This window comes from Dermacentor variabilis, chromosome 2 (assembly GCF_050947875.1).
Source record: "Dermacentor variabilis isolate Ectoservices chromosome 2, ASM5094787v1, whole genome shotgun sequence".
NCBI classification, from domain to species: domain Eukaryota; kingdom Metazoa; phylum Arthropoda; class Arachnida; order Ixodida; family Ixodidae; genus Dermacentor; species Dermacentor variabilis.
In genome coordinates, this window is record NC_134569.1 from 241274868 (window position 1) to 241301953 (window position 27086).

The following is a 27086-nucleotide window of genomic DNA, read 5'->3' on the forward strand; positions in this document are numbered from 1 at the left end:
GTGAGCTCCTCGAAGTTGCAGTAGCTGTTTTCCCAAGAAGACCTTCTTCAACGATGTTTTCACGGGCCTAACGATTCTTTCCCAGAATCCTCCCCACCAAGCAGCTTTCTCAGCTATAAGTTTCCAGCGGATCTGGTGGCTTGTGATGAAGTTATGAATTTCTTTTCCTCTTATTGTTGTCCATAGTCGCCTTAGATCCTTAGGAGCGCGCTGGACTGTCCTGGCGTTGTCAGAAAAGATCACTCGACGAACTCATCTTCTCCAGATGAATCTTCGGTATGCCATCAGGAAGTTTGCGGTGGACATGTCGATCACCAATTCAACGTGTATTGCCCGAGTCACTGCACACGTGAAAATAACGATGTAAGACCAATGGTTATTTCTTTGATCCTTTGTGTTCAGTGGGCCAGCAAAATCTGCACAAGTAACATCAAAGGGTGGAGCTTGTGTCACCCTCTCACGAGGCAGAGGAGCGACTGGCTCAATACCAGCTCGGCTGTTGAAACGGTTGCAAGTCACACATTTCTTAAGCACCTTTTTCGCCATTTGCCTTCCCCGCACGATCCAGTACATTTCCCTCAGTTCGGTAAGAGTCTCCAGGGCGCCGGCATGCAGGAGACGGCGGTGCACTGTACTGATCGTTAGCTCTGTGAAGGGATGTCTTGACGGTAGGATAGCAGGATGCTTCACGTTGTAGGACAACTCGGCTGCACTGAGCCTTCCTCCCCCTCTCAGCACTCCATCGTCGTCGTAGATGACGCTGAGATCATGTATCGGGGAATCGTTTGGCATGCGTGTCGAGTGGCGAAGACACTGGAGTTCCTCTTGGAAGGCCTCGAATTGTAATTGACGAATCAAACAAGTATGTCCCTTTTGAACTTCCTCTGTCGTAATAGGTCCCTCATATTTTTGGCCGGGGTGCTTGGCGTTGTGAAAAAATCGCAAAACACAGGCTGTCACTCTAACCAGTCTAAGAGGGAGCTATATTTCTGCCGAGGCAAGACAGATTCCTTTACAGTCACGTTGTGAACACGAAGGGTTCTTCTTTCCTCCTCTGCGATGATCATGTCAGTGGTGTCTTTATGCCTTGGCCAGCAAGTAGAGTGGGTAGAGCAAGTAGAGTAGAGCTGGGTGTGACAGATGGCTTCGAAAGCCAAGCAGGTCCATTCCACCAAAGTGAGCTCAACTTCAGTGCCTTAGGTGTGACTCCCCTTGTAAAAGGTCGGCGGGATTTTCGATCCCAGAATAGTGATTCCAGATGTCTGGATCTGATCGCTGCTGAACTTCCAACACTCTGTTGGCGACAAAGGGTTTCCATTGTTCTGCTGGACCTCGCACCCTATGCAGCGTAATAGATGAATCAGTCCACAGATACCATTTGGCTAGGGAAGGCTCAGTGACCGCTTCAAATATTCCCTCAGTCGAGCACCTATCACCATGCCCATCAATTCCAGTCTTGGAAGAGAAATTCTCTTCATTGGTGCTACTCGGGACTTTGAGAGGACCAGAGTAACCTTTGCTTTCTTGACCCCGGAGATGCGCAAATATACAACTGCGCCGTAAGCTTTGGGGCTGGGATCTGTGAAGACATGTACTTCATTCTAGCTATCGTTGGGTAAGCTATCATATCGTCTTAGCACTGTTATGTCCGTTAAATGGTGTAGCTGGGTGTGCCACTGCGTCCAAGCTGCTTTGACTTCTTCAGGCAGAGGCGTGTCCCACTCAATACCCAATTTCCACAGTGTTTGGAACATCAACTTGGTTGTAACTGTGACCGGAGAAATGAAACCAAGTGGGTCATATATTCGAGCTGATGCTTGAAGAATGAATCGTTTGGTGTTGCTGTTTCGGTCTAGGAAATCTAAGATGGCCTCCATGGAAAATGCTAGGTGATCTCTGTCCTTATCCCATACAAGTCCAAGGACCCGTGAGACACTTGTTGTTGGACATTCCACGTAGCCAAGGCCGCATCCGGTTCCTTCGTCATTGAACACCTGTTGCAGCTTCTAGGAAGTTGAGTTCCACTTACGCAGTGTCATGCTTGCTCGATTCATGACATCTAGTGCCCCTCGGTAGAAATCCGTAGCCTCCTCCCCTGTGTTGGCTCCTGTTTTGAGGTCATCCACGTAAAGACTCGCTGATGGGTTTTGTTATTTCTGGATAATCTCCTGTCGTGGAGAGATGGTGGCGCACGGTGGCTGCGAGAAGTAATGGACTACTTGTCATGCCAAAAGGGACACGTGCCATTCTCCAGACCCTAATAGGAGGCTCTGGGTCTTCCTTCGTTGGAAGATGTGAATACCAGAGAAATCGGAGGGCATCGCGATCCGTCGTTTGCACCGAAATTTGCAGAAATGCTTTTTCAATGTCTGCACTTAATCCAATACGATGAATTCTGAAGTTCAGCAAAACCTCAAGTAAATCTGGATTCAAGTTCGGTCCTGGTTCTAGGGCTTCGTTCAGAGATATACAACCTGCATCGTGAGAAGATGCGTCAAAGACGACCCTAATCTTGGTCGAAAAGATGTCAGGTCCAAAAACTGCACGATGAGGCATGTGGTATAATCTGCTCACATTGTCGTTGCTTTCTTGCCATGGAAGTCGTTCTGCGAACCCTTGTTCCAGGTACTGAAGGATAGCCTCGTCATACTTGATCAGTGTCGTCTCATCTTTCATTAACCTTTAAGTGGGGTTAGTCAAGCGCTTCTTTGTAACAGCTTTGTTCTCGGCGAGTTGCATGTTCAAGGGTTTCCAGGGCAGTGCTACCTCATAGCGCCTGTCCATTTTCTGTACCGATGCCAAAAATGTGCTCATGACTTGTTCACTTTCTTCGTTCGTTTGGGCAGAAGAGTTGATAATTCCAATGCTCTCAAGTTCCCAGAACGATTTAAGCTACTTGGACAAGCTGGTTGTGTCGGCGAACACTCCGGCACGAAGCACTGCCACGGTTGAGCAGTAGGCAGCTGAGCTACTGCTGGGAATCGCTCCTTGTAGAGTCCAGCCAAACTCGGTTTTTACCGCAACTAGTGCGCCTTGCAGCTTCTTGACTTCACCACACACCAAAGTCTAGTAATAGTCAGCACCGATAAGAATGTCGATCCCGCTTCCCATCAAATGGGCTGGCGCAACAGTCATATCTGCCAGTTCATCCATGTCCGCTTGCACCTCTTTTAGGATGTCCTCAGAAACGTGAAGCCGATCAGAGCAGATCTCCGGTATTTCCAGAGCTTCGATATAGTGCTTTTTACGGTCGTATTGACTTCTTAGCCAAATTTTTACTCTTCTGCGCTTCTCTTTGATAATGTTTCCTGCTCCTCCGAATGGGGAGATTGTGATGTCCTCTTCTCCTACGACCTCTAGTTGCAGTTCACGTGAAAGTCTTTTAGTGACAAAGCTTCGCTGGCTACCTCCATCAAAGAGTAGACGAGCGAGCGCTCTTCTTCGTCCCTCTGCCCATACTGGAGCGGTTTGGAGCAGCACAGTTGGTGCCTTTTCAGATTTCTTTTCTGTCCAAGAGTGCAACTCTGTGGCTTTATTCTCGGGTGGCTTCCATGTCGGGTCACACATCTGAGTCAGATGTCTTCTGCCACATTGCTTGCATTTTATTCTTTTGTTGCGGCAATCCCTTGAAGTGTGCCCTTTTATGCAGCATCGGAAGCACCGGCCAGATGCAACGAGCCTTTTCTTCTTTTCATCCAATGAGATCTTCGCCTGAAAATCGTGAGTCGCATAATCTTTTGCAGCACATAATGCACACGGATGGGACTGCTTCGAAGCACCCCCAGAAAAAAGAGAAGCTGCTGACCCTTTTTGACGTTCGCTCTTTTCTTTGTCTCGATGTTTTGATTCTCTGGCTGCTAGATTACCAGATTACAGTGCCTTTTCCCTGCTCTCTACTTCTGTTTTAAGAAAAGCTTCCAAACTCTTGATGATGATGCCGTCATCTTTGCTTGCAGCGGAAAGTCCTTTGTGGTATCCGACAACAAGATCGGTTGGCAGCATTCGCAGGAGTGCGGAGGAGAGCAGGGCGCCGTAACTGTCTGTTTTGACTCCGAGCGTCGTGAGACCAGCGATATTCCGTTGCAGGTGGTCATAGAGTCGATGTAAGCCGATGTGCTCCTTTTCGTTCTGTACCGGTGGCAAGTCGAGTAACTGAGTCAGGTGTTCTTGAATCAGCACGTCTCGTCGACCGAAGCGCTCTTTCAGAAGTTCGATGACAGTGGTGTAATTTGCCCCAGTCACTTGAATGCCGGCAATAGCTACTGCGGTTTTTCCCGAAAGCACCGATCGCAAGTACAGAAACTTCTCGGCGTTGGAGAGGCCGTCGTTTCCGTGCACCGCTTGCTCGAATTGCTCCCAGAAGGACTGCCACTTCGTGGCGGCGCCGCTCAATCGTTGTAACGGGAGCTTCGGCAGTTTCACTTTGCACTTTGCCCCCGCCGGAGGGCCGTCGTTCTGCGCCCGCGTCGCCGCCATTTCTGCTTGTTTTGTTAGTAGGTCTTTTTCTGCTTTTTGGCGGAGTTTTGCCATGTGTGCGACGATACGGTCGTTGTATTCTATGATCCGTGCATAATTTTGCTCTGCGTCTTGGTCTTGCACTAAAGGCTCGATGGCTGCGTCCACCTCATTTAGCTGTATTTGGAGGGCGCTAAGCCTCGCAGACAATACATTAAGAGCTCCTTCGTCTGCATGACTTACCAAGAATAAGTCCGCTTCAGAAATCAGTGTAGTCACTTGAGTTCTCAATGTACTTCTTTTCAGTTTGAGCCGTTCCATCGTGGCATCCATGTTTACAGTTTGCTTACTGCGATGGGGCTTGAGTCGTGGTGTCGGTTTGGGTTGGGTGTGGCGTCCCTAGGCCTTGTTGTTAAAGGCGCGCCTCGTCGACAATTTTCTGCCCGAGGATCGTTACTGGTTTTCCCCGAGCTCGTTGTGGTGTCGACGTCTGGTGACCTCGTTGCCTCAATGCTAAGTTCGATCGTTTCTCCCGGGTTTCGGCACCAAATATTCAGGAAATTATGGCAGGTCAAAAAAGAACCGACTGCATCGTTTGAGGTGAACAAAACAACTAAACTTTATTTCGATAGTGGTGCCCGTTGCCGAGCGAGTTCGCAGGAGCACAGGGTTGCCCGTTGACGAAAAGAATAAGGCTAAAGTTGGCAGTTTCTTCACCATCTCCAGCGAGATCCTTGAAAAAAGCTACATTTGTTTGGTGGTTGTCGGTGACAATTTGCAACACACGCAAACCCACATCTTCGGCTGCTTTCATGACTTCCAGTGCCATTGCAGAAAGCTGGTCGTTCTTGAGGCACCGTATGAAGAAATAGCCAACCGGTATGACGTAGGTTCTTGACAGCCCTCGTAAGACGAAGCATAACAAGCGGTTTGCCACTTGAGGTACTGCTCCTGACTGTTCCTTGCGACCCATGTCAACGAGAACGAATATTTTGTCCACCTGACGGTCATACACAACTTTCTGAGCAATGGCCATCTCATCGATAATGAGTGAGAAGTAAATTTCCTGCTCCACAGAAAGTCCTTCGCGCTCCACACGCAGCCGCTCCTTTATCAATGTTGTCACATCGACCTAACCAGTCGAGTGTCCTACATACTTTTGAAATGTAGCACGACATGGAAGCTTCAAAAGGCCTCTGCTTCGAACATGCTCATACCCTTTACTTGAGCACGCTTTCCATGAAACACAATCCCACAGAATTCTTTCATTCTAGGCAGGGTTTTTTCCCTGAAGTGGCCACTTGGTTGCTGATAGAAACAGCAGCTTTGTCTCCTTTTTCTGCTCTTTGTAATACCTGAACAAAGGACTGAATTTCGTTGTTTTCATAGACTAAGAGGCGGTTTTTCATTTCGTCCCGTTCGGACTGCAATTTTTCAACTCTTCTCCTTGATGGACAACCTTTTTTTTCATCTCTTGACTGCTTTCTTTGACTGTTCCAAGACGTCCACAATATATAATGTAGTTTGGGAGGCCTGGAACAGAAAAGCCACGTTCAGAGCATGATTCTAAGGCAGTCTGTGCAACTAGAGCTTCCACCTCGTCGCTGAGAAATTGCGAGGCACTTTCGATGGTGGGGCTTTCTCCTGGGCTGCCGCAATTATCGCTTGCCTCAGTAAAGTTTCTTCGATGGCGTTTTTTGGGCTGCACATTCTCTTTTTGCAGGTACTGTGGATATTTGCAAAACACGGTCGGTACCGCATTCGGAAGCAGGAGCCTAAGTTTCGTGTTCTTTTTACAGTCACTCTCTGTAAAGTGCAGGTAACATACCAGAGACCTGTCGCTCGGTTCCCACTTGGTTCTTTTTCCCGACACTCATTGGCGGGAGATATATTTATCCACGCTATCCGACGCACCAAGTCGCAGGGGAACTCGTGATATTTCACAGTCGGGTCCTTTTCGGCATTTGTGTCGCAGAGTGGCACACAACAATTGCGCGGCATCGCGCCACATGAGGGAGGCTGGCTACGGCACACACGCCCACCGAAGAGCCTTAACAAAGCACAGCAAGCTCAGGCAAACTTGCTCACACATACGCACACGAAAAAGCACGAGATTCATGCATATCGCACGAGGCAAACGCGTTCTGACGCGAACCAACTTCCTCACGCACACGCACACGAAAAAGCAAGAGATGAATGCATATCGCACGAGGCAAACACGTTCTGACGCGAGAACCAACGCCCACTTAGCCGCGGCGCGAAGTCGCGAAAGCATCCCCAGGCAGTGGTGCCCTCACCAAGAAAAGCAGTCGCAACTGTAAACTCGACCAAGACGCGCCCGCCTATTGTCCGCGGCGCGATGTAGTTGGCCGCACCTTGCTTTGCATCGAGCGGCCATGATATTGCATTCATCATCATCATCATAATCATCATCATCATCATCATCAGCCTGAGCACGCCCACTGCAGGGCAAAGGCCTCTCCCATACTTCGCCAATTACCCCGGTCATGTACTAATTCTGGCCATGTTGTCGCTGCAAACTTCTTAATCTCATCCGCCCACCCAACTTCCTGCCGCCCCCTGCTACGCTTCCCTTCCCTCGGAATCCAGTCCGTAACCCTTAATGACCATCGGTTATCTTCCCTCCTCATTACATGTCCTGCCCATGCTATATTCTTTTTCTTGATTTCAACTAAGACGTCATTGACTCGCGTTTGTTTCCTCACCCAATCTGCTCTTTTCTTATCCCTTAACGTTATACCCATCATTCTTCTTTCCATAGCTCGTTGCGTCATCCTCAATTTAAGTAGAACCCTTTTCATAAGCCTCCAGGTTTCTGCCCCGTGCGTGAATACTGGTAAGACACAGCTGTTACACACTTTTCTCTTGAGGGATAATAACGGTTTGCTGTTCATGATCTGAGAATGCCTGCCAAACGCACCCGAGTCTATTCTTATTGTTCTGATTATTTCAGTCTCATGAGCCGGATCTGCAGTCACTACCTTTCCTAAGTAGGTGTATTCCCTTACCACTTCCAGTGCCTCGCTACCTATCGTAAACTGCTGTTCTCTTCCGAGACTGTTAACATTACTTTACTTTTCTGCAGATTAATTTTTAGACCCACCCTTCTGCTTCGCCTTTCTTGGTCAGTGAGCATGCATTGCAATTGGTCCCCTGAGTTACTAAGCAAGGCAATATCGTCAGCGAATCGCAAGTTACTAAGGTATTCTCCATAAACTCTTATCCCCAATTCTTCCCAATGCAGGTCTCTGAATACCTCCTGTAAACACACTGTGAATAGCATTGGAGAGATCGTATCTCCCTGCCTGACGCCTTTCTTTACTGGGATTTTGTTGCCTTCTTTATGGAGGACTACGGTGGCTGTGGAGCCGCGATAGATATATTTCAGTATTTTTACGTAAAGCTCGTCTACACCCTGATTCGGCAATGCCTCCATGACTGCTGAGGTGTCGACTTACATTCGATAATATCGACTTTTGATATTACATTAAAACCCCTTAAACTTCGTAAGGTAGCGACACTCTCCTCCTGCGCCTTCACTCCTCCTCATTTATCCTCTTTTTCACGCTCCCTCCCCGACCGTGGCGCCGCCTACACCGCTCGAGCGTAGCAGACGACCTTTCGCAGAGTGAATGCACGCTAACAAGGCGGTGCGCTTTAGGCGTTCACGTTGGCTTTCTAGCTCCGAGTAACTTCGTGTAAAGCATATAATTTTTATACGGACGGTTATACAAATTCATTGAGGCAGCTTTTTTCCTGTTCTGATAATTATGTCTTTTGAAGTATCTGAACGAGCGCTTATGCTGCGCCTTAAGAATTTCGAGTGTATTGCATGCGCTACAATTAGGCACGGAACATTTGTCAAGTGCGCGTCACGAGTTCTTGTTGCTAATGGTTGTAAATAACACATTTACGATCGAATGCCAACATACTGACCGCCAGCAAGCCCTCAGTAGCCTAAATAATCCGCGCCGTCCTTACCACGTTAATTCGCAGTGCATAACAGCTATGACGTACCTAGGCCGACAGAGGGTACTAACGATCTTTGCTCTGAAGGTTCGAAAAAGTATTACAAGCTACAGTGCCACCAACGTGCATGCTTGCCAATCTTCAAAGCACGCGCCAAGGCTCAGAGGTGGGCGCTGGTGCTATTCTTTTTCTCGTGCCTCAAAGTCAACAGAAATACGTGCGGCCGATCATGGAGTCGGAATTGTGCGTATATAGAAAATGAAATCCGTTTTCTAGTATTCGTTCGTGAACGGGAATGCGGTAAGCGCTTCATTCCAGCAAGTGAATTATTTTTTCAGGTTAATGACTCATCACGAATAACATTTCACCGTGCGTTATCTCGTCCGTTCACGAAGTAACGTGCTTGTAGCGAACCGAATTGCACTAAGGTGCATGCGTTGAAGACAGTTGCGCTCACTCCGAAATAACATTTGCGAGATATGACTTTAGTGAAGTGATGACCGCGCAAATAATTGCCGGGCTATGATGCGGTCGAAATTACGGTAAGTGAAATGATGCATTCGTTCGATTGAGGCATCATTTGTTGTCTCATTGCGTGTGTCTCAAAGACATAGTGGTCGAACGAGCTAACAGTTGAACACACGAGTAAGCGAAGGACTAAACGAAGGAGCGAACGTCGACTAAGCCAGCCAGTGAACGAGCGGGTGATCGCACGTTTTCTTTGCGAGTGCTCCACCTCCACATCTTAACCTACACACACTTTAAAGCTGACACGAATTAACACGTTCACATTAAACGCTTATGATGCTGTCGTTCAGCCACAAACGCGGTTTCGGGAGAGCACGCAAACTTTTCCTTTGTATCGCAAATCCACCGTGCGATCGCCAATGACGAACACGAACAAAAAAGGCAAACAAAGCTATTCGCTCTAAACAAGGCTAGTTAGTAACCAGGAAATGCAAAGAGTTGCTTTCCTAAGATGAGTTTTCACACTCAAGCGTCAAATTTTTGTCAAAAGAAATGCGCTGAATCTTAAAGGTTTCGTAATCACGTTTTCTCGCGCAGCATCGCGTGCCCGCGAATTCAAGCCTGTTGGCGTGCAATATGTTTAAGCGCTCCAAATACGGCCGTATTACTTATAGAAACAAAGTACACGTCGCGTAGGACTGTACTGTGAGAGACTCGCAACTACCTCGTATAAGCATGTGGAAAATGTTGGTCTGAAGTTCTCCCTCCCAATTCGATGAATCCATGTCTTTCTCCCAACCCGTAGGGCTTACCGGGCGGTATCGAGAAGAGCTTCTTGTCTTTGCTGAAACTATTTGGCATACGAAGGCGCAGCAGGTTATGGTGATAGAACATGCCGTGAAGCGACGTCGCACTTGTCACAAAAGTCCAAGGCGTTCGCAAACGAAAACAACACGGAAGAGCAATGGCGCCAACATGTGCTCCTCGATCCTCCGCAGAGACTTCTCAAGCAAAAATGGCGCTGAAGCGCGACTGTAAAGAAACGAATCCGACGCGAGGGCCCACGTGATGCCATTAGGCCAATGGCGACGCGGCCTTGGCATCGACCAGAGCATGCGAGGAGGGGGCGGCATTCTTCAAAGCGTGACGTTACCTTACGAAGTTTAAGGGGCTTCATATTACTTCACCTCTCCCTTGAAAGAAAAATGCGGCACTCTCTCCTCGCGTAAGAAGCAAGAGTAATGACTTACAGAAGAATACAGAAGTGAAAACAGTTATACAATGACTAAGGTTTGACTTATGACAATGTAACATTTATACATTTTTGTTGGCGTTGGCCAAATGGAAAAATAAATGCAATGGAAATGCGTCAGACTACATGCTATGTGTTATTAACTTGAGACTAGAGATTCACATGTAAGCACCGTAACACGAGTGTTTTGGGATGGCATCTTTATACAATGGTAAATTGAGGTACATGCACCTGTCACAGACTTTCTTTTTCTGAGCAGACATCTTTGACTTCCCCATTTTTAAAAGAAAGAAGCATACAGCTTAAAGACACTGAAAATGAACACACGTTCATGAGCATAATTGCACTGCAGTTCTGAAGAGTACCCGTCTTGGGAGGACAACGATGATGTGCACAGTTGTGATTAACGAGCACCGTCATACATAGTAAGAGTTCACTGAATACAAGCAAATGCAAACATCACTGATGGGTGGCTCATTCGCTCTGAGCCTCACTCGAGACAGCTCTGTGGCTGTCGTGGATTGAAGACTGTTTGTATAAGGCACTTTACACTGCAAGAATGTTGGGGACTTCCCCCATGAGGATGATATAAGACCTAAGCAATGTGCAAGAGACTTTTTGGCATAAAAGACGAATTTGTATGATGCTCATTACCGTCGTGAACTTGATGCTGTGCGTACTGCGCATTTACGCTACAAGAAATGAAACGTATCCCCTATACCAGTAGGAACTGGAAGAAAAGGTGGTAAACCATCATCAAGTGATGGGTAGTCACTGGAATGACTCCTTTCAGTCAAGTTTTCAAGAAAATCATCTCGTGCAGGACATTTCACAAGTTTGTACGCATTCCAACGTTTGCCATTTTCAAGCTTGGAAGTATTGCGGCCTGTCTATAATAAATCTTAAATGAAACTGAGTATTTAGGACCAGACTTTCTCCAGTTGCGCACTTGGACAAGATCTCTTAGACGAAATTGCATGCATTTTTTTGCGCCGCGACGGTATACGTACGTCTTAACCTTTTTGTTGTAAGAGCCGAATTCGCATGCAACCACTTCCTTAACAGTCTGGAAACTGTGTTCAGTATCCTGACCCTAGACAAAAGATTGTCCTTGTTATAGAACTTTTCTAAGAGGCTCTACCAATTAAGCGTACTGCGGGATCAGTTTAGCGTAGTATCGTGTGAGACCAAAAAATGAATGCAGCGACTTCTTGGTCAGTTGGCTGCGGTGCATCAACAATTGACTGTTCTCCAGCGGCGAAATGCCGTTTGCACTGAACTTATGTCCAAGAAAAGTGAGCTCTGGGACACTGTATACACACTTTGAATTTAGCTCCATGCCAGCAGCTGAGGTTCTGGAAAGCACAGTTTGCAGATTTTTATCATGCTCAACTTGTGTGCGGCCCCAAATCAAGACATTATCTAGATAGCACAAGGTACCTGGACAGTCCTTTAAAACCGATGACTTGATCTGCTGGAAAGTGGATGGCACAGATGCCAAACCGAAACACACACTCTTGAAGAGAAAGAGACCACCATGAGTGGTGAATATAGTAAGCTCATGGGCTTTTCTCGGACAATAGAACCTGGTGAGAAGCGGACTAAGTCCAACCTGCTGAAGACAGTAGCATCAGCGAGTCGATGCAACCATTCGTCAGCCCAAGGTAGTGGAAAGGCGTCGATGACGATAGTCTTGTTGGGTTCTCTAAGATCGACGCAAGGTCGAATGGAATTGTCTTTCTTCCGAACCACGACGAGCAGAGAAGTCCACTCGGACGCCGAGACTCATTCGATGATATCAGCTGATTCTAGCCGTTGCAGTTCGGCGGAGACTTGCTCACGGAGAACCAGAGGAAGGGGACGCAGTTTCGCTGAGACTGGTTGCACTGAAGCTCCAAGACGAACGTCGTGGATGAAGCCCTTTACAAGTCCCAATTGTCCTGAGAACAGATGGGCAAACTCTCTTGGAGCGTTGTGCGGAAGAGGCGAAAGCTGAACGCTTGGGTAAGCTGGAACTCCTGATACTTGTTGACATGGGAGCGAAGACCCTTACAATATGACTTTATTTCCATAAATATACAATTTATGGGGTATTTAAGGAAAAAGTTGCTCGCAGCAACTTGACGGGCCTTAATCCCGGTCTGAGGGCAGCAACGGAAGGCACAGGCACTGATTTAGGAGCAACAAAACCAATGCATAAACAAAAAAAATAAGTTGGCTTAGACATCATGCCAGCAAACAGAAATGCAATGTAAAAGAAAACATTACAAACCATAAGAAACTACGCAATCCACAGTGTACACTAGAGCAACAAAAGCAGTGATAGAATCATTTACCAAGTAATCATTGTAAGGAAAGAATAAGACATGATTGAGCCGTTAACAGAGGCTAATATCAAACGAAGAAGTGTAACGACAGTCTGCCTCAAAAACAGTCACGAACAACAAATTCGTGTTCAAAAATCACTCAAATGCTCATATGAATAAGATATAGGACAAGAAGTGACATATGTGTTATTACATTTAAGCACGTTTAACAGGTGTGGTAAGCGATGGTGCAACATTTGATGAGCATAGTTAGTGCCAGGATGCGGCACATACCAGTGTTCAGGTGACCGTGTACTGTGTTCTGTTCTGTTTCTAATTAATTGCGCTAACGACGTGATGTATGACTGGCTTTGTTTTATTTCTTAACGATAGGCTAGTAACAGCCTGAACTCTAACAGAGAATGCAGTGTGAGTAATTTCAACTGTATAAATAGAGGTGAAGTGTGAGCGTCTACTGGAGCATTACAGATGCTACGTATTACCTTTTTTGAAGCAAGAATAACCGGTTTATGTTTGTAGCAGACGTCGCACTCCACACGAGACAGCAGTAGTGTACGTGACTCACGAAGAGAGCGTTGTACAAAATAAGTTTGACCTTGCGTGGCAGCGTTCTTAAACTGAAGAGCGCCCCAGCGACTTGGGCAAGTTGGCCTCCAAGGAAGTCGATGTGCTCAGTCCATAACATATAGCTGTTAGGAATGGCCTGCCGAGGTGGCTACATGCAAGTTTTCGCAGCCAGCTGCAGCTGCGAGCGTGGCGAGCTTCCCCGAAGATATAACGGAGGCCTTCAACACCCGCCACGGTGACTCGTTTCGTAGGGACCCCGAGGTGGCGTGTCAATAACCCGTCGGCGCCACTATGACTAAACGCGATCGGCGGATCAACTATTGTCAGTGAAATCGGCAACGCCTTCACGGTTCGCCTGAAGCAGGGGGATTTCCTGGAAGGAGATGCCTTGCGGTGCCTTTTCACAGGCCTTTGAAGACACCAGACAATGGACAGTGGCGGAGGCCACTGTGCGAGGTCTGCACTGGAATTTAGAGGCGCCGGACAAGGGACAACCGGTGGCCACGGTGCCTGGTCAGCTCGGGGAACCAACGCGCCTTTCAAGACTCAAGATAATGTGCAAGCGGCGGGTCGACTGCGTTGACGTTTGGCGCTGCTAATCGGCAGTGAAAACTGTGCGTACGTGTGTGTGTACACCGTCCCGCAGAAAGGCGGCTTGTTTACGATGACGTCGAACGTTTTGCCTCACCTAGTGACCTAGGGAACACGAAGTGTTTAAAAACGGCTGTTTGTCGGCTGCTAGGAGTGCTCGTCGTCGTGCTCTGTGCTCGTCAAATTACGTTTGCAGAAGCTTTTGGACCTGCCAGATTTGGACATTCTACTACCACCGAGCGCGAGCACGTTGGAGACAATTGTTAATTCAGAAAACGGCCAGTTTCAAGTCACTGTGACCGACTCTGACATTGAGAAATAAACGTCAAGGCTACCGGCACTAACCTATGTTGCCGGCTATTGTGCCCGTGCAGCTCTAAAAAAGTTGACATGCGCATCTGGCAGTGAAAGCCTTGTGATGCAAGACGTCGATCTAGATGACCCTGAGAATGCAGTAATCACGAAGGTGACAAGGGGTGGCCTGAAGTTTTCACGAGCAGTTGTAGTTAATGCTGTACTCTTTACTGAAATTATATTGGACAAGCTCAGGACACCAGAATATGCCGTACGATTTTTCAGCCTTCCTAGGCAGAAATATACTCTTGTCGGCCTTGTGTTCGCTACCCTTCATGACTTTGAGGATGTAGATGTGTGTGATTTCGGTCATCCTGCACAGGAGGTAATGGGGCATGTTGTAAGTGCTGCAGCGAATGCACTGCTGAACAACTTGTGCCGCGCAGAAAATGACCAATTACGCAACGCCAAGAACGACCGAAAATTGCAGACCTTGAAGGCCTGAGATGTTTCTCATTATTTATTTTTTATTCATGAAGCTCTGTTTTGTTGAACACCTACGTATGTTTGTGTTGACAGAACCCTTGTAAAAGGAAACCTGTGGTATAGCTAGGACTTCTTTGCCTACATTATCAAAATTTAAACCCTGCATTTTGGCCAATTCAAATGTTAGCGTTTGAGTGCATTGTGCTACCTATTTATGACTCGAACTCTCCATGCTACAGCAACCATTAATTGCATGTTTTCGTTTAGTACTGAGAGCAGGCCTCTCGTTTTTGACTTACTTTTCACCATTATCTCAGTATTTTATGAAGACCAAAAAGGCCTGCAAACAAGGTGGGTGGAAATAAAATAACCACAAGAAATGGTACAACAAAGACGGAAGCTTATTCTATTTGACAATTAGTTGTGCGTGACGCTATAATGATAACATTTTCACAATAAAATGAACCTCGATATTCGTGTGCCTAGCGAGGACTGTTTTACGCAATGCAAGAGTGAGAATGATAATTGTATATGAAAGATTTAAAATGTTTGTTTCTGAATGCAGTTCTTATCTTTTGTGAATAAAGTATATTCTGTGTCTTCAATATGCAGTTTTCCTCTTTCTTTCTTTCCGTCTAAGGTTAAAGTGACTAAGCAGCATGCAGTTTGCTTGTCTTAGTCCCGGCCAAACATCACAAGCACAATAAGGCAGGTCGTGTTGCGATACACGAAAAAAAAATGTCGTCAATCAAGTAATCTAAGGAAGGTATGAAAGAATGTTGCTTTCCATGGTCGTGTTGACTGCGGTGAACCAGCGGCTCCCCCTTATTTTTTGCGTCAGCTATACGTGTCTTGCTTTGGAACCGAAGCATATGCATTTATAGGTTGCTATATATGCATTTATAGGTGACTTTAAGGACAGCACTAATTTTCCCATGCCATAGTATCCGCGACGCGCAAAGATACACCCTACAATCGCAACGAACCTAGGCGCGGAGACGCCGACGGCGTCGACTGGCTGGCCAATCCGACTAGCGTGACGTCACACCGGCGTGCGGAGGCCTTACATTTTTTTTTCTAGCTGGCTTTGATCTGGCTCCATAGCTGTGACCGAAGGGGTGGCGCTATGCGCTAACGTCGGTCACACACAACAGTCCACGTGTGGTCCACTGTGTTCCACCAGCTGGCAGTTCGAAGGGTGCAGCGGAACCACCGCGCACAGAGAGAGCGCAGACGCGACTGGCGTCGCGCAGAGGGACGTGAAACAGCAGAACGCGTTCCGGCGGGACCTCTTCCAACGGCGGTTCCAACGGCGGGACCAGACAAAGAATGCGTTTATTCCTGTGAGGAGAAAGGAAACACCTCAGGGAACACAGCGGAGTAGAGCCAGCGGTCATAACCATTCGAAACCGAAACTGGATACCGAACAGAATGTTACAACGACTCGCCTTTTTTTATGGAAGCAAACAACAATAGGAGGCGCGAGACGGCATATGTGGAAGACCTCAATATCCAGAAGTCAATATTGCCTGTGCGTTGCCTGCTCTTCTATTGCGGTTGTCAATCAAATAATCTCATATTTGCTTTTTTTTCCATCACTCTAGAATACTGAGGAAGAAGAAAAGAAGCTCGCGAATTCAGGGTAAGTACAGTAGCCACGGCCTTCCGTCTTTCAAGCGTAAATATATTATTTTAAAATTCTGTTGGTATCATAGGGCCTGTATTAAGGCCAGTCCGCAATGCAGTTATGCTGTGACCGCTGTCGGCGAATCCAGTGTGCAGATGTCTCAATTAAATGTCCATTTGTACCCCCTCAGTGCCTGAGCATACATGTTGTGTTGCCCTCTGCATCATAACGGCAAAATACTGATACACGTGAAAACGTCAGTCCAGAACATTGTGTACAGCTCACAAGAATTCTTTCTTGGGCCTCGATTTCTAGCCCATTCGAAAGAATACGCAGCCCGAAACTTGGCTTTTTGGAAGGATGAACAGTCTTTGGGAAGGAGCCAACGCTATGCAAATCCCGCCAACACTGTGGGCCTATCATTAAACTAGGTGCAGTAGCACTCCTGGCCTAGTACTCGGTTCATACGGTACATCAGCGCTTGGCAAGTCGTGTTTCTCCTTAACCCGAGGGCGCCGCCACTTTATTGGTGCGTTGATGCCACATGGGAAATTGCCGCCATCTTATAAGGCTTGTGGTGCCCACAGGGTTCGATGGGATTTGCATGGCGCGGGCTCCTTCACCAAGACTTGATCACTAAAAACAATTTGAAGCAAAATCTAGTCCGATTTAAAGGGCACTAAACAGTGGCTATTGAGCTTTGATATAGCACGAACGCGTACGGGGAGGGGGGGGGGGAATAACACGTAAGAATTTTGCGAAAGAATATAAGTGGAGCGCTTAGACGACGAAAGAAGGATAGCCTGCATGATTACCGCATTAGAAAAAGAAAAGTACAAAGCTTTTTCGAGATTAACAATTGAGGAGTTTAGCGCCCCGAAACTGCATAGTGGGTTGCGAACGACGCGCGCTTCCTCTCTCGTGGCGTGCCTTCCCTCTTTCCACCTGCGTCGCCTCTTCATTCCTCTCCGATCTTCTGCCGTAAAAAAAAATTCACAGATAGGTTTTCGTTCGTATGAGTAGCGCTCAAACGTTAAAACAAAAGACGAATAGCGATGCCGCATTGAAATCTGCGCACTGGCTCATCGGGTCTTCATGGATTTGCACTGCGTCTATATGACCCTAATTCTTTTTCGGTAAAGGATTATACATCGCATCCTAAGATACCAAAGACTAATCCTAGCAAGTTTCGATAACTTCTCTGCAGCAAGAACGCTGCAGACACTTTGAAATTGCGGCACAACTCACCTGGCAATGACTGCCGATAGTAATGCGCTCAGCATTAGAGCAATGTATAGCGACACAGTGTGTTGCTGATGCTTATTTAACATTTGTAATGGTCATTCTTAGACTTCCGTTGCTTCGGTTATATGCCACATACCTCTGTCTGGCCCCACTTCACCATGGCACTTGCTCGTCAATGTCACCCATGATCGTGGTGGCATGACGACGACTGTATGGCACCGACGCAATAAGGACAGTGGAACAATAAAAAAGTAATGACGTTGATAGAACGACACAGGCAGTATGACGACTACGACATGACAATGACGACAATGGGTAACCAGCCTGACAACGACGAGATAAGGACAATGGGATGACGATGAATGTGTGACAACGATGGCGGGACGGCATGACGAAAGCAGGATGTCGAAGTTAGATTGGCGAGGATGGATCGGACCAGGACGACTTCACGAGGACGGTGTGACATCGAAGGCGTGAAGACAACTTGAAGAAATGAGCACTACAATGACGCGGATTAAAAGAACATGTACGACGGACAGGCGCTAAATTCCAACTAAGTGTTTATTTGAAGAAACAAGATTTATATAGATAGATAGACAAGGCTGCTGCTGTGAGCTGGTGCACCGTCGTGCTGATACCAAGTTCGCTTTAAAAACGCAAGAGGAAGATCACAGCGAAAATCTTCGACTGGGCCTTCCAAGATGTCGTTCACGTACCGCTGAGCAGTGAGCATGTGGTCAAAAAATATGGGGCCAATTATTGTTCCGTCAAAGATACCGCACCACACACTGAATGACCATTGGTATTGGTGTCTGGTCTGCGCCACCTAATGCGGGTTCGTATCGCTCCAGTAATGCGCATTATGGATGTTGAGAATTTCTGAAGGAGGTTGCCTCATCTGTCCAGCGCACTTTGTCAACAAAATCCGCAATTTGGCCACTGTTCACAAGGAACCAATTTAAAACATCAAGCCGCCATTGAAAGTCCCTTTCTAGCAGCTTTACATGTAGTTGGAGGTGATTCGGATGCATTTCAGGCTTCCTAAGAACTCTTGACACTGAAGACTTTGAAACGCCGACCTCGCCACTCACATCACGCACGCTGGAATGAGGGTTTGCAGTCATGAAAGCCCTAATGTCTCCTTCGGCCTATTCACTGATGGTCCCCTTTCTGTGCCGTGTCTTCTTGAAGCTACCTGTTTCTTTCAGCGTCAACTAACTCCTCATAATTGTGTTCGCGCTAGGTCTTCCCCTACTTGTCAATCTCGGTATACCTTGGCAGCTTTCTTGTCCCGTGTCGCTCCCAAGGCTAAGACCATGTTCGCCTTCTGCTCGCTTGAGTACGGCATGCTTTAGGCACTGCAAACAATTTCTTCGAAACGGTTGCGCGAAACGACACTAATAGGCAGTAGAGCTCACATGCATCTAGCCGCTGGCACAGCTTGGAAGCGGCGTTGTTACTAATGATGCTTTCTCTCGCACAGGTTCCAGATGCATGATGCATGTTTTTTGTGTATTTTTTTCTCTTCCGCATCGACTTGAACGCTGGAAAAAATTTCTTTTCTCGTCATATCGGAATAAACGACCGATGACGGCGCGTTCTTCGGCGACAGGCGCGAGCGGCTGTGACGAAGCGCTTTTTCGGAGCGCCGTCGCCAGCCGCTGCCGGTAATGTCAGAGCCGAGCAAAAGTTGAAGCCCTTTCTCGTTAGTGAAGGGAAGGCGCGGCGCTGGCGATGTTTTTACAAATCACTCATGAGAGCGCTGTAATCGCTGCGCATTCGGACGCACAGAGCGCGCTGTCACGCGCTATTTTTTAAACTCCACGGGCTAAATAATAAAAATAAAAACGGAATAAAAACGGCCACGCTAAGTCTATCTCGTTTGAAGTACCTGGGTTGGGGCAATATTTGTGAAGCTCCACAACTTTCCTATTGACACGTGAACGTTTCAAGCCATATTTAAAAGTTAATTTATCTCGGCTTATTACTCAAAAAATACGAGCAAAAATGTGGTACTGTAAGTTTAGATAAACTCTAACGACATCCACGCGATTTCCGTTCTAAAGAACTCATAGGGGTTTTTTTTTCAAAATCTTGGTCCAAGTTAGCTGAGACACTCTATATAAACGATATATAAACGAGACAACTGTATGGCGACGACGCGATGATGTCGATGAATTGACAAAGTCGGCATGACTGCGATGGCACTACAACAATGGGATGATGTTACTGAAGTGACACCGGTGGCAAAACAACAGCGAGGCGACGACGGTACGACGACAACAGTATGACGACTACGACTTTGTGGCTTCATGGCGTGACGACGATCACAGGGCGAGGGTCTGACGATGAACTTATGATGACGACGATGGCGGATGATCACGAGGGCGTCACGACGATAACAACGAATGCATGACTACTGTATGACAACGATGGTACAGGCCGGAGCACTTTTCTTTTATATTTCTCTTTTAGCTCCCAAATAATATATGTATGACAACGATGGCGCACGACGACAGCATGAGGAGGGGTTGGATGGCAAAGCTGGAATGATGACGATGCAACGACCACGATGCCTTCATGGCCTTGAGCACATACCTAGAGATTGAAACTGGTAAATAGTTTGGGGGAATAGGCCGGCGTTAAAGGCGCGACGACGACGGGGTGACGATGACGGCACGACGCCTGTGAAGTGATGACCATGGTAGAATGACAGCGTGATGATGATGGCATGAAAACAATTATATGACTACGACTGTGTGACGATGATGCCGCGAATACAACGGCATCACGATAGTCGGACGACGATGTTGGAATGACGCCGACGCAACGAATGCGACCGCATCACGACGACTGTATTAAAACGGATGCATGACAACAATTGCATAACGCCGAGGCAACGACCGCATTGGCATGATAATATGAGGACAATGTGATGACGAGTGCACGACGGCGACGGCGTAATGACGACTGCATCACAAATAATATATGACGATGACAGCGTGACGACGACGGCTGGCGGGAGTCGAATGACGTAGCCGGAGCGGTGACGATGGAGCGACCACGACAGCCTCACGAAGATAGTATGACAACGCGTGCATGACGGCTATATGAGAACGATAGCGTCACTGCGAACGCATGACGAAAATAGGATGACAAAGCTAAAATAACAACGATATAACGACTATGACGGTTTCAGGACCATGAGCACATACCTAGTTGCCAAAGAAGGTAGACACCGTGGGTCACTACGTCGACATAAGATGCTAGACAGACAGACAGACAGACAGACAGACAGACAGACAGACAGACAGACAGACAGACAGACAGACAGACACAGATAGATAGATAGATAGATAGATAGATAGATAGATAGATAGATAGATAGATAGATAGATAGATAGATAGATAGATAGATAGATAGATAGATAGATAGATAGATAGATAGATAGATAGATAGATAGATAGATAGATAGATAGGCAGGCAGGCAGGCAGGCAGGCAGGCAGGCAGGCAGGCTCAAAACGGCTGATATAGGCAAAATAAAGCTAAACGCATTAAACATACTCTGAAACCTATGACGTTGTCATGACGTTCCGGCCTTCTTTCTTTATTACACGCGCATACATTTCATTATACAAGATACGCACAATCTGTATGGTCTCATACCCAGTCCCATAGCCACGTACTAGCCAGTGGCTAGAACGTGGCCCATTTCGAGGTGTACATAAGAGAAACTGTTATGAAATACTAGTAATGAGTTCAGTAAGGAGTCTGTTCAAATTGATTAACAAATAACACAAAAATACAGCACTTTGCAATAAATACAGGAATAACTGAGTAATATTAGTGCGTAAATTTGCTGATGAAAACGAATAAGTATTAATGTCAGTATTTTCGATAAGTTAGCAAAGAGAACAGGAAAATTACAACACCGCAATAAACACAAGAAAAGCCTGATGGAATAATTGTTATACATGGCTTAACAAAAAGAGAACATAAATATTAGTCCAAGAAGCAGAGAGAATAACTTCGAAATAATACTCTTTCATTGCTTTAAGCAAGTTCTGCGAGTCCTTTATGTAATGCGGTGTACCATTCAATACTTTCGCTCCAGCATACTGTAGCAGTGGTTTTCCATAGGTGTTCTTTATTGGACGGATATTTGGTTTACCAAAAGTTCGCTTCCTTGGGTGGCGTTGTGAGGTGCAGGGTAACGAAATAGAGAATGGCTCGTTCTATCTTATAGCATTGTTAATACATGCGGCTAATCTGAATTCCCGTACGAAATCAAAAGGTAAGATTTTTAGTATAGAAACACGTGTTTGCTTCGTCCATAGTAACCCGAGAAAGTTACCGTACGTATTGCTCTTTTTTTTTTTTTGCAGCCGTCGACTGGTTCCAGGTAGAAGTTAAACATCAAACCCCAGGATTCCACACAATTCAACAGGTGCCAGTTCAGTACAATAATGTACAAAATGGGGTCTATTGAAACGTCGTAGTATTCACGAGCTTGCACGAGGGCATAACTTGAAGATAATTTAGAGCAGACATATAGCTGAATCTGTCAATTTAGGCAGCTGTCTAAGGACACCTAGGTAAGAGAAAGAGTCAGTAAAATCGAGGCGGCAATTATTAATGCGCAGCACTATACCAATATGTGGACTTGTATTAATTAGTTCTGCAGCGGAATATCACATATTTAGTTTTATTATGATTAATGGTAAGCTTGTTAGCAGCAAACCAATCAGCAAGTCTATTTATTTATTTATTTATTTATTTATTTATTTATTCGTTTATTTATTTATTTATTTGCAGAGTACCCACATCGTCATAAAGGCATTACGTGGGGGAGAACAAAATATAACCAGTAATACCGAAAAGCTTTTGGACAGATATATTCCCAAACAGAAACAGTACAATAGCATTTAGAGAAAGACATACAATTAATGTGAAACAAACATATTTCAACATATATAATCGTACATTTCTTTTACAAGAGCGCCCGTCACAGCATAGAATAGAATAGTTCGTTCAGCTAGTTCAGCATTCATTTCTTCTATATGTGAAATATTTTCACCAGTAATAATTAGTGCGCTATCGTCAGCATAATTGAGCATTTAGGCAGTGGTTAGTACTTGTGGTAAGTCATTTCTGTATAGCAAGTAAAGCAACGGACCTAATATGGAACCCTGTGGCACACCTGTTTGTATGGACTGAAGGGAAGAAGTAAAAGAAATAGTGATGTTAATAATTACCATTTGTTGACGACCTCTAAGGTAACTCTGGAGGAAATCTCATATAGTGTTGCGGAAGCCATATTTGTGTAACTTGTAAAGTAAGATTTCGTGGTCTACGGTATCAAATAGTTTTCTGAGGTCAAGAAAAACTGCTACAGCGAATTTGTTGTCTTTAAGGCCGGTATTTAAAGTCTGACTCAGGGTAGACACTGCTGTGTTTGTAGAACGCATTGGTCGGAATCCATGTTGATGTGGTCATAACACGTGATATTTGTCCAAAAATGAATACATGCGTTTTGCGATTATTTCTAAAAAATATTGTTAAGAACACTCACTACAGATATCGGGTGGTAGCAAGAAGGGTCAGACCCGTCCCCCTCTTTATAAACAGGGGTAACTTTGGCAATCTTAAATGTCGATGGACATTTTCGTAGTGAGTGGTTGAATATATCGCATGATATGTGTCCAAATATATCAATATTACCCTTTGTAACGCCCGCTGGAATGTAGTCCGGGCCCGGCGCTTTCTTAATTGCCAGGTTACTCACAGTAGACGGAAATTCATAGAGCACTATATTATTTATGACCAAACGCCGAAAAAGTTCATATGAAGCTTTGCTAGGACGAGGCAACGTTTAAGCCCGAGAGAGACCGACATTTGTAACGTAAGTGTTGAACTCATTGACAGTGTTCTTAGTAACAACATCAGGTACGTTTTTTTTTTCATTCCGGCATAGTCTGTCCCGGCTTGTCACCCGTTCGCCGTCGGCTCGAAGTCGTCGACGGGGCATACAAGCCGGTTCGTCGTTCCGTATCCAAGCGAACACAGCGAAGGAGTCAGAGTGGCGAGAAAGAAAAAAATATATATCTATCGACTGACAATGGACACAACGATTAAAAGAAACACAAAAAACACAAGAACACTAACACAATTGCACTTAATCTAGATCAATTATGAATACAAAAGAAATATAACGATCAGTTAACAGTAGACATAGGCATTACCACTAGACAAAACACACTTAACCGTGGTCAACTAAATAGAGTTCAAAAGAAAAGAAATTATGACATACGCATGGCTGTCAGCTGCAGCAAATCCATAAAGCGTGAAGTCGACGTCAGAGCTTTCCCGATGAACGCGGGCAAGCCGAACTCGTTGCGGTGGATGCGATTGCTGGGCTGGGTTTCCCGGGAGTCTAGGTCTGACGTCTTCGCTCGAGCTGGTTGAGTTAACTTGAGGGTAACTACCGTGAGCTTCGTTGCAGACGTTGGTTTGTCGTCTCTTACGCCAACTAGTAACTCGCAGTTCAGACGCGGCTGGGAGGCGATACTGGACGGCACCGGCCCTTTGAGGCTTCTCGGCAGACTGTAGGTTCAGCGTCTAGACTGCTTAGCTCGGTCTAAAACCTGCGCTTAAACAACTTCTCCTTTCCCTAGTGCCCTGGGTTGGAGGACGGCAGATATTGGTGACGATTCAATAACTGTCATGCACTGTCAGCATTTCGTGGACACAGCATTGCACATACGCCACATACTTCCGAGTGTTCGCACCCCCGCCTTCTTAGTGAGCTTCTCCACGCACGCGCGGAGCAGAGAATACACAAGGGTTCCTACAAAAACCTGTTGGGACGTCATGGCCGCACCGACGACAAAAAGCCAATAATATCTGAACTCGCCTTCGAGCCTTTCCGGCCGCTTGCCCGAGTGGGTGGATATAACCGTTTTGCTCGTCGGTTCCTATTACCACGACCCTTTTGGCGCCCGTTGATCGGTGCTTCGCCGAACGGAATAATGCCGCACCGTGACAGAGTCATTAACGAGAAATTCAAGAAGAAAAGGAAAAAGTATGCTTTGTCTTTCTGTTTATTCGCTATAGTAGAAGGGAAAAAACCACTCAAAAAGCACGAAGGACAAGAGGAGAGATTCACAGCACAACGACTGGACTATCAAGTGAGCTTTATTAGAAACGCCGTAGTCCCAGCAAGGCCAGCAGAGCATGCACAACCACATCATCGCTAATCACATAGCATGAAAACACAAGACATCGCATCTATCGTGACCGACCTGGAAATGCAAATTCTTCTTCAAGTAAGCGCACCGAGGCTGTACTAATGCAGTCGTCAACTAATAAACTGATGTAGTACGCTTCCAGGATTTCTCGCTCTTCTTTACTACATGCTACATGCTACTACAACGCACTACATCAGTTTATTAGGTGACGACTGCATTAGTACAACCTCGGTGCGCTTACTTGAAAAAGAATTTGCATTTCTAGGTCGGTCACGATACATAAGATATTGTGTTTTCATGCTCTGTGATTAGCGATGATGTGGTTGCGCATGCTCTGCTGGCCTTGCTGGGACTACACCGTTTCTAAGAAAGCTCAGTTGATAGTCCAGTCGTTGTGGTGTGAACCTCTCCTATTGACCTTCGTGTTTTTTGACTGGTTTCTTTCCTTCAACTATGTACCAACTGGCCCGGATTTCAACCCTTCGCTATAGTAATCAACTGTTTTCCGTCAAATTGAATTAGGAACAGTATTAAAAAATTTCATATTAGTATAAACTGACTGACATGCCACGTGTGTGCCATGCCAAGTGCTAGGAATCGAAGTCCCGTTCGCTGAGTGACATGTAGTACTACGCATCGAGGGCCTGACTGAGATAAAGGTGCACTGCAAATTCAGCATGGCGTTGTCTGTTCATTAGCTATTTTGTACATGTAATGGGTGGTAGCAACTCGGCCAAACCCGCCGTAGTAGTCCTGTGGCTATGGCGTTGCACAGCTGAGGTCGCGGGCTCTATCCTGGCCGCGGCAATCGCGTTTCGATGGGAGCAAACTGCAAAAAAAAAAACGCTTGCTTGCTTAATTTTAGGTGTACTTAGAGAGTCCTAAGTGGTCAAAATTATGTGTGCTTTTCCACTACTGTGGGCCACATATTGAGACCGTGATTTTGGCTCGTTAAACCCTACAAATGATTTTTTAGCAATTGGGCCGATAAGTTCACCAAAGCGTACCGGAAATCTATTTTCTAGCCCAAGGACTTATCAGGCAACAACTGTGTTTCTCTTTCGCAGGACCGGCTTCGCTATGCTGTCTCAAACGTATTGTGATGCGCTGCTCAAGTTTACGATACGCATGTACCAGCTTCTGCAGTCGAAAAACACGCAGAACGAGAACGTTGTGTGCTCGGCTTTCAGCGTAGCCTGCGCACTTGCAATGCTTGCCGGCGGAGCGGGCGACAGCACATCTAAGCAAATATTTGCCCTGTTAAGCCTCAAGGCGAGCAAGGACCGGATTCGCGAGCATTTTTCCAACTTGCTGACCATGTTGTCCGGCTGCGCTCCTGATGCCACGTTCCTCGTGGCCAACCGGTTGTACAGTGACAAGCGATTTCCAGTCCAGAGCGGCTACGTGTTCCTCCTGGAATCCTCATATGGAGCGACGTTAAAGTCCGTTGACTTCTCTAGTGGCCACGAGTTGGTTCGACGAGAAGCCAATGCCTGGATCTCGGAGCAAACGGCATCCAAGGTTCGAGATGTGCTTCGTCCCGGCAGCGTGGACTCACGCACCATGCTAGTCCATATCAATGCCATCGCCTTCAAGAGCTTTTGGCAATTCCCTTTCCATTCAATTAACACAATACCTCAGGACTTCCGCCTAGACTACAAGACCAACGTGCGAGTGAACATGATGTTCTTGGACCACAGTTTCAAAATAGGCCATTCAGAGGAGCTGGGCGCAAGAGCCTTGGAGATACCATACAGAGGTCAAAAGGCATCAATGGTACTCCTATTACCTGACGAGGTTGAAGGACTGTTCTGCCTCGAAGAGTCCATGACTTCGGCTAGGATCTCCGCGCTCCTAGCAAACATGAAGTTGGTGCAAGACGTGGAAGTCAGTCTTCCGAAATTCAAGCTGGACTACACACTGCCTCTTAAGGAGACGTTAAAAGATCTCGGTGTGAAGGATCTGTTCACACCGGGTGAAGCGGACCTGTCCGGTATGTTCGAGAGTGGTCGGCCGGCGGTTTCGGAAGTGATCCACAAGGCGGCTGTCGAAGTGCACGAAGAAGGCACCGAACCCGCGGCCGACACGGCAGCAGTGATTGAGTCTTCCGGAGCAATCGCTGCGCAGGCTGTGCGATTTGTCGTGGACCATCCTTTTATGTTTCTGATCAAGAGCAATGAACCTGAAGTCATCCTCTTTATGGGTTCAGTGAGGAAACTGTGAGCAACGCGGAAGAACATGTAAAAATAAACCAGCCAATTTTTCTTTGTTTCGGTGTGATGGTTTCAGCAGTCACGTCAGCTACAACACTCGAGAGAGAGAGAGAGAGAGCGCAGAGGACGTGGATGCATTCATTGGCGAGTTCATTTGCGTGTATATTTGCGCTGTTTGGCATATCTTGTTAAGCAGCTGCTTTAAACAGCGCGGCACAGGACACATCAAAGCATGGAGGATCGAGGATGATGTAAGTGCACGTTAAAGAACCCCAGGTGATCCACATTTCTTGAGTCTCTCACTACAGCGTGCCTCATGATC

At 46.5% G+C, this 27086-nt stretch overlaps 3 protein-coding genes across 3 annotated transcripts; 1 reads left to right on the top strand and 2 right to left on the bottom strand.

Moving 5' to 3' along the window:
• Positions 1–252: 252 nt before the first annotated feature.
• Positions 253–792, bottom strand: LOC142570735 (uncharacterized). The gene has a single exon (XM_075679079.1). It carries the CDS (start codon positions 790–792, stop codon positions 253–255), a length of 540 nt encoding a protein of 179 aa, XP_075535194.1.
• Positions 793–3870: 3078 nt separating this feature from the next.
• LOC142570736 (uncharacterized) lies at positions 3871–4476 on the bottom strand. Its single transcript, XM_075679080.1, has one exon. It carries the CDS (start codon positions 4474–4476, stop codon positions 3871–3873), a length of 606 nt encoding a protein of 201 aa, XP_075535195.1.
• Positions 4477–16035: 11559 nt separating this feature from the next.
• LOC142571237 (iris-like) lies at positions 16036–26820 on the top strand. The gene is made up of 2 exons (XM_075679495.1): positions 16036–16072; positions 25619–26820. Exon 2 carries the CDS (start codon positions 25632–25634, stop codon positions 26772–26774), a length of 1143 nt encoding a protein of 380 aa, XP_075535610.1. The 5' UTR covers positions 16036–16072; positions 25619–25631; the 3' UTR covers positions 26775–26820.
• Positions 26821–27086: the final 266 nt, after the last annotated feature.